Consider the following 12,505-nt stretch of genomic DNA (forward strand, 5'->3'; position numbering starts at 1 on the left):
CTAACAAGGGCATCAGTGATTATTTGTTGAAGATGGTTAGTTCATAGAAGTGATAGATGGATGATGGCGGAGACATTGGAGGGGTGTCTTCGCTTTCAAATGTTTAGGGAGTCCCACAGGAGTCTGTGTTGGACCCCCTCTTATGGAACATTGTTTTTGATGATGTTCTTAGGATCTGGTTGCCACCGCATTCAGAAGTTATTGTCTATGCGGATGACTTGGTGCTGATGGTCAGCGGGAAGAGAGTGCAGGAGGTTCAAGATAGAGATAACATTGTTCATACATTGGTTGATGATTGGATGAAAGACCACTGGTTGCAGCTTTTACCCGCGAAGTGTCATTATATCACTCTAACCGGCAGGAGAAGGGTGGATCCAATTGTGCTGACAACTGGGGATCATCATGGTCGGGCAGTAAGCAAGGTGAAGTATCTTGGCGTCATGATAGAACATTCATGTAAATTTGGTGAGCATATAATTGAATGCTGTGATAGGGCTGAGAGGACCCTAACTGCCTTGAACGGGTTGATGTCATCACATGTGACGCCTGGCTTACAAACGCAGGGTCATTATGACGACCGTTTTAACCGTTATTTTGTACGCTGCACCGGTGTGGGGAGCAGCGATTAATATTCAGCGGAATCGGATGAGGCTGGTTAGAGTTCACTGTAAATCCCTACTAGGAGTGGTGGCAGCCTACCGGACCGCATCTTATGAGACATTATGTATTTTGGCGGGGTTCCCCCCATCAACCTTCTGGCCCAGGAGCAAGTTGGCAAGCATTCTGGAGGCACTAAGTCTGAATTGAGGGCAAGGATTCTGCGCACCTGTGTTATAGCCGGAGTCAAACCAATAGATATCTTGTCTAATGAGCATAAGGAACGCTACCATTATCAAGGTAAATAACCTATTGACGTCAGAACAAAGCAGGAGATTGAAGACCGGGGCATTGCGTCTTGGCAGGTCAGGTAGGATGAATCCCCCACAGGTCGCTACACGCATGGTATATTTCCTATAATGTCTGATTTAGGTGCGATTGGATGGGTCTCTCCCAATCGGTATATCACACAGTTTCTCTCCGGGCATGGTGCCTTTCGGGCGAGTTTGGCTAGGTTTCGTTTGGTGGATTCGAGTCAATGCCCGGATTGTTTCTGGATCTCCATTAAACTGTATGATCCGCGAGGAGTGGTCTATAGTGGCTGGTTTTCTTCGCGGACTTACGATGTGTAGGTCTGCAGATGGAGTTTAATCGAGGTACTTGATCGTGGTAAGATCCTGGGTGGCTAGGGTTGGAGGTAGGGGCATTGGCATCGTGCCACAGTTATATTGGTATTGTTTGTGATTCGCTTTGGGGCTTTCGCTGGTGGGGGTGGCCGCGCCGCCGGGGTATGTTAACCTGTACTCCAGGCGTGTGGCTTCCCTCCAGCGGTGGCGGTCGTAATCGTGACTTGGTAATGCCACGTGAGACATCATGATGGGACCGGGTGGTGGTTCGGGGTTTGCCCCTGGCTTCTGCGCGGACCGGAAATAGATTGAGTTCCTCTTGTTAGGTGACCTAAAATTGGTCGACTTAATTGGGTGAGGTCTGAATTTTTGTGTTGCGTAAAACATAATTTTGATTGGTATGAGTATAGCACTGGTTTAACTTTAAACTCGTTCTCGTTTTCTGAGGCATTCACAGTCACAAACGGTGTTGTCAAATCTTTACTTGGCACGGGGTTTGCGGTTCCGGTCAGTTAGTTTGAGGGAATCATGTTAGGTTGGATGTGAAGATGTCCGTTTGAGACCTATGTCAAGGCGAAATTTGATCTGTATTTTACTGATGCAATTGTCTACCGAGGCTTTTACATCGGTGGCATCCCGACCGAGGCCTGGCTGATGACTGTGAGATGTAATCAGATAGAGGGTTTAAAGACGACCTCCAGTAAAGCCTGTCAGGGCTTGGAATGGAGGGGATGGTGTGGCGACTGGTAATGTCACAAGGTGGGTGTCTTCCTCCTACGGGGTTGGGATGCGCATCTGGCAAGAGCATTGGCGCACGGATGAGAAGGCAGCTTGGACCAGATGGATTACACCCAATTTGACTGCGTGGTATAGTAGAGGTCATGGCGAGTTGGGTTTTTACATGACGCAACTGTTATGGGGTCACGGGAACTTTGAAGTGTATTTGCCCAGGATCGGCAGGAGAGAATCATTGGCTTGCATGTATTGCGGTGTTTGCAATACGGTAGAACATACACTATTTCAGTGCTCAGAGTGGGGGGAACAGCGCAGGCGCGCTGGTATTGCTGACCTGAAACCAAAAGAGTTGATAGGGTATATGTTAGCATCCAAAGGTAGTTGGAGAAGAGTTGACAAATTTGCTAGAAGAACGTTGCGTGCAATGGATGAAGAGGGTAGAAGAAGGGGTTTTTAGTTAGTGTAGAAACGGGTAGGGCAGCCCCAAATGGGTAGGGCCCCGGGAGGGCTAGCATGCCGAGGTGTGCTGGTTCCGATGAGCAGTTGGGAACTCCTTGGGATATCAGGTTGGGGTTAAATTAAAGACCGAGTTCTGGCCCTGGGTGGGGGCCCAGTTCCTCCCTCCTGGCGGTTAGAGGCAATTGACTGACTGTGTCCTGTTTCCTGGGGGGGAGGCAGGAATGACAGTTGGACCTGGTTAACCCTCCCTGGGGATTTAAGGCAGGTGATTTAAAGATTCAACTGGTGAGCCGACTTGCCATGCTGGACGTTCTGCCGGTAGGCAGAGGGGCTTAAAGGACACTCTCCTAGGCTGAACTTTACTTGATTGTTTGTCTGGCCCAGGGAATTGGACGTACAGTGTTATCATGTATCCACTTTTTAATTTGGTCAACAATTTCATTTTTGAATTTAACTTCTTAAGAGATTCTACAAGTTCATTATAAAATATTATGGCATTGTACAGAGATGTCTTCTTTTCCTACATTTAAGCTTATTTTTGTAATACAATGATTTTTGACTCAATTAAATTGTTTGAATTTTTATATTTATTTTGTAACTGTTGGTAGATATGCGTAAAAGATAAATTTGGTGTAGATTGAGTTTTTTGATGTTTATTTTATTTTTTCATATTAATTTAAAAAGTATACTTTGTAACTTTAATAAAGGCATAAGTGTATTTTTATATGCTGATCGCCATGCCATGATCCCATAGTTTGTTCCACTATTAAACAATTGATAACACATGGAAATAAAGTCTTAACATTTAAAAATTTAATAAATTTTGTAAATACATAAAGTAAAAATCTTATTTTCTCTATTATGTTATCAATATGCTGCTTCCATTTCATATGCATATCAATAGCTATCTCTAGCTACTTAATCATATCTTTTGTTTCTTGTTTGTTTATTTTTAAAGAAATAGTATTCATGTTGTTTTCACAGTTTATGAATGTTATGAGTATTGTATTTTCAACATTCAGCGAAGATAAATTGTTTTTAAGTTAATCTGCAACTATTTTTAAGTAATGTTCTATTTTATTATATGCTTGTTCCCATATGTCTTCAGAACATAATGAGGTAATATCATCAGAAAATGCAATAATATATTCTTAAGGAAGAAGATCTAAAAGGCGATTGATATATACTAAAAACAAAAGAAGTCCTAGTATTGATTTGTGGGATCCCAATATTTAATATTTGAAAATCACTTCAAGTTTTTTATTTTGATTGATTGAAGCCTATTTTCCAAATATAAAACAACAGATCTTAGCCACAGATGCTGTAAGTATACAGTTTTTTAAAAAGCCTTTTGCGATTGACTTTCAAAGCCTTAGGAGGTTAATGGAAGTTGTTATAATTGATTTACTTACACAACAATAAATCATATAAAATCATCAGATATATGAATATATAAAATAATCCATATGAATACATAAAATCATCAGATTTTATGCTAAAGAGATTTTAAACTTGAGCTAAAGCCTGACTGGTACCTGCACCTTTGTGGAAACAACATTGATTTTTGAAATCAGTTCTTACTTAGAAAAATTGTTTATTAACCTAGAACTTTCTCAACTATTTTAGGTAGGTTTGATATTAGTATTTTTAAATTTTATTATTTAAATCTGTTATTTCAATGTTTAAATCTTTTAAGTATGCATTACAAACATATCTTTACTTACTTTACAAACATTTTCACTAGTAGTACTTGCACCTGTGAAGATATTGTTAGGAGATGTCAAAGTACTTGTAGATTTTACAGAAACATCTTTTATAGGAATTTCTAATTTAGCTGCAACAACCTGTGCCACCTAAAAAGAAAGTAAGAAATATAAATTGATATGTAATCTAAATGTACGCAGCAAGTCCTTGAAGCAGCAATTATTAGCTATGCCCTCAAAATGAATGATATTTTAATCGTGTGGCAGCAATTTTTGCTTCAGTTGGTTACATTGAAATGTGAATTATGAGGTGACTTTAAACATATTTTTCTTTTAGCTTTTAAATATTTATTTTTACAATAAGTGAGTTGAAATATTTAATCATAATTTAGAAGAGTATTTTGAGACATCATATTTGTTGTGAATATTTCTCTTATTCCTTGTATAATGATTATACTCGTTTGTCTTTACTATGTTTTTTATAACACAATATACTTTTTATATCATCATGGTTACATACTAAATAAACAAATCTAATGATATTAACATTTAATACACCTAACTTTCTTGGACAGTATGAAGAAAATGTGATAACACTTTAACATTGTGCTTCTCAGGTAGATGTAAAATTGATAATCTTGTGGACAGAATTTCCAGAACCAGGAATAGGAAGAATAAATCTTGTCTAAAGGTTGTCAAGATGAAATTTTTGTAGAGTGTGAAGGTATGAATGAGAGAGGATTTCATTTTAAATGATATCATTTGCGATGAATGCTTGTTTAACAGAACGATCAGTTAATATAGACAAAATTAGTAACAAGCCATTTACTCCAAATGCTACAGTTATTTGTTATTACATGCTTAGTAATATCAATACAAGGGATATTAGTGGATCAAGGAAGAGATGAGCCTGAGAAACATAAACCGTGTTAGATGAAGCTATTATAGTTTATGATTCTCTTATACGAAACATTTAAAGTAGTTTTCCACTTTAATAAAAGATCTGTTTAATGATATTAGAAGAAAACTAATAAAATGTGAAAATCACTTTAACTGCTTATTGGTAAGGGTACAGACTGGAAATTATGTAGCCTGAGAATTTTCTGCCTGTTTTTAGATGGTTTTTGTGATCCACTTAACCAACTTTAGTCATGTCTCAACTGTTTATCAATTGATCACAATAAATAAGGTGTCATTTTGTTTACAATGAAAGGCTTAACATTTTATGTAATAAAACTAATACTTATGGCGCTATTAATGATTAAAAAATTTAAATGTTATGCTACCATTTTGGAATATTCAGAAATAACATTTTTTAAACTTATTTATTTTGTAGATGTTGCTGGGTACATGTAACCTTTCTTTTTTCCTGTTTAGCCTCCAGGCATTACCATTCAGGTAATACTTCAGAGGATGATATGTGAGTGTAAATGAAGCGTAGTCTTATGCAGTCTCAGTTTGACCATTCCTGAGATGTGTGGTTAATTGAAACGCAACCACCAAAAAACACTGGTATCCACGATCTAGTATTCAAATCCGTATAAAAGTAACTGCCTTTACTAGGACTCAATCACTGGAACTCTTGACTTCCAAATCAGTTGATTTGGGAAGACACGTTCACTACTAGACCAATCCAGTGAGTTGGGTACATGTAATGTGATTTCATTAAAATATCACAATCTGTTATTAAGATATAAATTTTTACTGAAAAAAAAAAAAAAAACACTAAATTGCAAACGGACGAAAAAAGAAGCAAGATAGGGCATTTACATGAACTTTTTTATTTATTTTATGTTCTGAATCAGTCCTTTAACTTTGACCTACACCTCCCAGAACATACTGTTTAGCTACTGCCAGGGGAATATAAATACTGTCTGCTGGAGTTGAAAATCAGGTGAAAGCTAGGATATATGTACCCAAATGTTAATTTATTTTGAACACTCCAGAGGTATTAATCAGAATACAGGCCAAAACACACACATACATCTCCTGCAAAGTTCTATTCTTGCTTATGTTTCCTCAACTCAGGGGGTTGTGAAACATCCACATTTGGAAAAAACCCATCATCAGAATTTTGGACCAACATAATACTTTCCTTTTATAGCTGCTATATAGCAGCAGTAGAGTTATAGACAGGAAAGTAAAAATCTATTATGAAAAAAATGAAAGGAGGTAATGCCTTTCATTTTTGTATTTTATCTGAACTGTCACATACCAGTGTTAGATGAGTGTATATCTGTCTGAAGATTGATCATATTAAATTTATTTATATATATATATATATTAGAGAAACACACTTTACTTTTTTATAACTTCTAAAGTATTCCAAGAATCTAGTCTTAAAGGATCTAATGGTCTTTCCTATATAAATATGGTCACAATAATTTCATTCAGTTTTATAAATACCATTCAAATTATGTAAATCAGATGAATGTTTATTACTTATCAGATGTTTTATTATGTGGTTATTTGTCTGGTAGGTGGGTTTAAATTTATTATTACCATAAACCTTTGTACTATGTTCATCTATTTATCAGTATATACATATTTTAAATATACACTGTCAACTTTTTGTGTGCTTTTTAATGTTATTAAATGTGTTTATTTTTAATTTTTGACATTTGTCTATTATATATATTATCGACTAAAGAATTATCATAACCATTATATATGGAAATTTGTTTTATAGTACCTTTTTCTTTGTTTAATTTACTTTTATTTTCATTACACTTTGAGTAATTAATTGCTCTATTGACCATGTTTGTGTAAGTACTAATCTTGTGTGACCATGGGTGATTTGAAAATCTTTGTATAGTGGTTTTGTTAGAAGTAAGTTTCCTATATACTGAAGTTATACACTGATTATTTTTATTATTAATTTCAATATTAACATCTAAATAATTTATTTTTTTATTATTATCAATTTCAAAGGTAAATTTCAATCCACTATAGTAGAAATTTAATTCGTTAAAATGATTAAATGCTCGTTACATATAACTGGATTACAGACTACAAAAATATTGTAAACTCATCTAGTCCATAATAAAATATCATGCGTATGAGCCGTAAACAACCTTACTTTCAAACTCCTGTAAATAAACCTCAGATAAAATGGATGACAAAGGAAAACCCATCGGTAGAGTGTTTTCCTGGGTGTAATATTTGTCATCAAATTTAAAATAGATTTCAAGGGAAAACATTTTAAATTTCAAAGGAATACAGGACCCTACTAAAGAATTTCTAAGAATTACTACAAGTTTAATAATAAAATACTGCAACATTTTCAATTATAAAAATAATTTAACATATCACACTAGGTTGTACCCTTATGAACCAAGTGCACCTATATTAACTGGACTACTAAAAATATATAAACTGGGTATACCTTTTCTTTTTCCTGTTTAGCCTCCGGTAATTACCTTTCAGATAATACTTCAGAAGATAAAAGAACCGGGTATACCTATGCAACCTTTAATTATCTTCAAAACCGCTCTAAAATAATTGATAAAATACTTAGAAACAAAATAAATTTAGGTTACAAAATATAATTATAAAAAATGGATACGGATTAGTAAGCAAATTAAAAGACTTAAAAATTAGTGATAAAACTAGGATTGTTAGCTATGATGTTTGTAATATGTATCCTAGTATACCCATAGAAAAAAATTAACATAATAAAAAATAAATTAATACAAAATCATGAAGATCCCTTATTTATTGAAAATATTATTGTTATTATAAGTAATATACGCAAACAGAATTATTTCAGTTGTCTGATGGCTGGTCTCACATGGGCAACTCTTTTCTGCAGTCTTTCAAGAATTTTAATGGTAAACATATTGATTTACAGTCTCTCCTATAGGCAAAAACTCTTTATAGACAATACCATTACTATCGAAGAAACAAATTAGCATGGTTTAGATTTTTGATTTGCTCATTTTTGCTTTTTTGGGACGTGGTGAGTTTGAAGTGTGTCACTCCTTGCTATGGTGTTTTGTTTCTGGGTTGTACTCAAATATCCAAGATTCATCATCACTAATAACATTTTTCAGAAAATGATCAAGATCAGTTTCAATTTGCACTAGAAGATCACAGCCCATTTCCACCCTGTTGTTTTTCTGTTCAACAGTGAGGTTTTTTGGAACCAATTTTGCACAAATTTTTTCATGTTCAATTCATTTGTCAAAATGTATTAGATAAAGTAGTCGAACATAATATAAGGGTTTATGATAAAAATAAATTTAAATCCACACACCAGACAAAAAGCCTTATAATAAAACACCCAATAACTAATAAACATAATGATTCATCTCATTTATATAATTTGAGTGGTATTTATAAAATTGAATATAATGATTGTGGCCATATTTATATAGGAAAGACCACTAGATCCTTTAAGACTAGATTCTTGGAACATTTTAGAAATAATAAAACAGGTAAACTGGGTTTCTCTAATGTATTTAATCATCTGAATAAGAATAAACATACAATATTTGATATTAGGACAAATTTAAAAATACTGGAAATAAGAAAATAAAATATGCATACAAATAGTAAGGGATTAGACGTTTTAGAAAGATGCTGTATATATAAACATAAAAATAAATTTAATATGATCAACCTTCAAATAGATTACGAGGATGCAGTATGGACAGACAGATGACAGTATTTTGAAAGCTGCAGTAGATGGCACCACCATTTATTTTGATTGTGATGTATAATTTAATATATTTCAATCAGTTTAGTAAAGTTAGTTCAGTTAAATGGACAATATGCATAATTGCTTTACTTAAAACTATTTTTATTTGATTTTAATTTTAATTTTTGTTTTTTTGATTTTATGCCTTGACATCATATTTTTACATATGTAAAAATTTTTACAATTTAATTTAAATTTAATTTTTAATGTTAATTTTAATTAATTTTTTATATTTTTAAATTTTGTTTTAATTTTTGATTTAACTGAATAAAAGTTAAATTCTTAAAATAAAAATATTAAAGGTTTTAAATTTAAAATAAAATAAATAAATGCACGGAAAGTTATTATATTTTATGAAGATTGTAAAGTAATTTAAGATGAATATATGAATATGTTATGCAACTGATGATGTGAGTAAATCATGAAAACACTCCTGCAATATAGTGGAATAAGGTAAATCATACTACTTTACTTATTCTGTACTTTGGTAATTCTAATAAAATAAAATAAATATATTTGTATGTAGTACAGAGTAGTATGATTCTTAAAAGAACTGATTTAAAAAAATATATATATAAATATGTAAAAAAAAATATGTAAATACAAGTAAATATATGAATATAAAGTCTTATTCAGTTCTAATAACCAATTTCTTTAGCAAAATACTAAAGTATAAAGGTATGTATTTAAATATTTTAGAATTCTATCAATAGGAAATAGTACATGTTTCAAAGGGAAAGCTGCCAAAGAATAAAGTTTATTGTCAAGATGAGGTTTTTGCTTTAGCAAAACCCAAATTTTATATTATACTAAACAAAAATAAAAAAATCACTCACAAAAACAAGCTTTACATATTTTATGAGGTAATGAAAGATAAATATGTAGATATATTCTAACCTTAGTATTTATACCTTGTCCCATTTCAATTCCTCCATGAGATAATGCAACGGTACCATCTCGTGCATAAACTGACAAAATCACATGCAAAGGTCCAAAACTAGCATGAGTAAACTTCATGGGTATTAATGATATACCTTTCTTTTTCCACCTGTTATCCTTAATAATAATAAGACAAAACAAATAATATTAATATTATTATTATTTTTAAATTTTAAACAAAAATATTTTATGATGTTTGAGGAAAAATCTCATTTTTACCTTTCCTTACTAGGGAAGTACCACACATTAGCTCCTTCAATAAAAACTGTTAACAAGTGGTTTGGTTATTTTAGGAGCAGGTCATATTAACATAAACGATGCTGAATATTCTGGATGACTTGTTGAGATTACAACTGTAGAGAATATTGAAACAAAATCCATGACATGGTGATGGCATAGAAGATTGTGAATGTGCGAGATTGATGAGTTTAAAAATATACAAGTTAATGAATTCACAGGCGTACTAAAAATGGAAAAATTCATTTAAATTGGCAGCGGAGGAATAGTAAACACTGTAGACTGGCTATAGTGTTTATAATAAATACTGATAATTTAATTCAATTACATAGAATTTGAGAAAATAATATGTCTTTTTTTAACACAAAACTTAATTCTTATTTCAAATACTTATGTAATTTAAAAAAAAGAATTGTTTCAGAAAGAACTGATGGTGGTAGTAACTTTGAAAACACATTACTCATTAGAAAATAAAGACTGAACCGATTAGATAAGAGTATCTTCATTGATTCATCGATTTGAATAATAATATACATTTATATGCTTAGGTGAATATATTATTTCTGTATATATATATATATATGGTGATTTCTTTTTTCCTAAATAAAATTTTACTAAATGGTAAATAAATGCTTATTTTTATTACAACCTGATTCAAATAGTATACAGTATTATTAAGGACATTAATTTTCTACGTGAAAGTAAGCAGATTCACTCCATAGTTTCCATAATTACTTACTTGATATCTTCTAGTGAAAAGTTTTAACTGTACCTTCAATAGTTTGGAGTTGTGTTGAATGTCTTCAACCTCTTACCGAAATAAAACTCTGCTTGGCTATTTGATGGTTTTACTTCAATGAGGACCTAATGGTCAGAATTAATAATAAGCCAATTCTGTCACAAAGACTGAAAAACTTGGTAACAGAATTTTTTCAACAAAAGCTAATTTTACAATATGATGAGTGCCTGATGTGGGTAGCAACTATGTTGAAAAGTAATGCAGATGCAAAGGTATCATGTACAGAATAAAATCTTTTTCTCTATTTCTCTCTTTCTATACTTTTTTCCCTCATTATTCATAAGAAACTTGAAGTCACCATCAACATCTAATGTTCTACCTGGCAAGAGGTCTCTTACGCCGCTGCTGTTTCCATTCATCTGTCTCAAGCCTTTTTCTTTGTCCCCTTGTAGTTTCCAATCTTCATCTCATCTATTAACTTCATCCTTCTTCTTCCTCGCTTCTTTTTTCCTTCTAGTGACCCTTCCATTTCAACTGTCAAGATTCCACTCTAAGTATCCTAGTTTTCTTTTATTTTTCGTACATCCCCTTAAGTGTTCTTTCTTCTTTAATCTAGTTCATTACTTCCTCATTTCTCACTTTATTTGCCTTACTTACTTTCTCCATCCTCCATCATTTTCTTCTATTTGACAGTTGGAGTACCCTTCACAAAGTACTATGATGGAAACAAGTCATATATTGTTCCCAATTTGTATTTCTTTAATGACCTTCAAAACATACTTTTATTTTTCCAAGTTTTTACACAGTTTGAATTTTCTGTAATAGTTTAGTTTCTTTGTGAAAATGGATTACTTTGAAGAAACTTTCAAGTTACGTTGTTTTTGATGTGAATACTGTTGTTTTATTGAATTACAATTCTAAACTTTTTTCTTTATTTTTTTATTTTGTTCTACAGATATAATCCCAAGAGTCAGCGCACTTTTTTTATGACTAATTTACGTCAAGCTATGGGTTGAAAGATCAGTCGGAAAATTCTGTTATGTAGTTGCTTTTATTGATTATAAGATTATAAACTTGCAACATTTTTTGTAATTTTTTTTTTTAAATTTATTCATAAATTGTTTTTACACAAGTTATTAACCCATAAATAACATAAGGTTTAGAGAAATCTATTCAAATGTAAAACAAAAACAATGATTTTATTGATCAACTTTCGTCAAATGAGATTGAAAATAACAGTATTTATTACAAATTCAAATGTTTATTAGGGTATATGTTTGTTGTTTGCTTCCAAGTATTTTCATATAATCACTCTTCATGCATTTATTTTTCCTTTTTTGCATTAAAAATGTTCTGGTAAAAAACAAACATTCATTTCTGATGAATTCAAAATTTACTTTAAAAAAGTACACGTACATAAATAAACAAATAAAATAATTTATACCAAGTATAAATAAATTATAACACATATTTGTAATATAGTACTTTGAAGCAAAGAAAATCATAAATGAGGAAATGGTTGGGGAAAAAGTCTTTTGTGCAAGTTGTGGCAACTACTTGGAATGATTTATCTATTTAATTGCATAAAATATATTAACGCAAGTAACTCCCAGATTTTTGGCAGTAGTTGATAAATTCACATCTTCCAAGCTGAAGAAAGCACCACGTCAGGTGATTAATTAATAATCGTCCAGTCATGTTTCTAATAAAAGAAAGGGAAAGATAGCCCACTCCTTCACCATCTCAATCAGTTCCACTTTCAGGAAAAAAG

General features: G+C 32.3%; 1 protein-coding gene across 2 annotated transcripts in view; it reads right to left on the reverse strand.

Annotated features, from left to right (window-relative positions):
• LOC142327353 (uncharacterized) overlaps positions 1–12,505 on the reverse strand; it is a 117,782-nt gene that overhangs the window by 18,703 nt on the left and 86,574 nt on the right. For both annotated transcript variants that reach the window (XM_075370325.1, XM_075370323.1), the window contains 2 exons: positions 9,717–9,875; positions 4,142–4,270 (listed from right to left, as the gene is read on the reverse strand). In XM_075370325.1, coding sequence (XP_075226440.1) covers positions 4,142–4,270; positions 9,717–9,875 — 288 coding nt within the window. The remainder of the gene's footprint in view (positions 1–4,141; positions 4,271–9,716; positions 9,876–12,505) is intronic.

Source organism: Lycorma delicatula, chromosome 7 (genome assembly GCF_047948215.1).
Source record: "Lycorma delicatula isolate Av1 chromosome 7, ASM4794821v1, whole genome shotgun sequence".
NCBI lineage: Eukaryota > Metazoa > Arthropoda > Insecta > Hemiptera > Fulgoridae > Lycorma > Lycorma delicatula.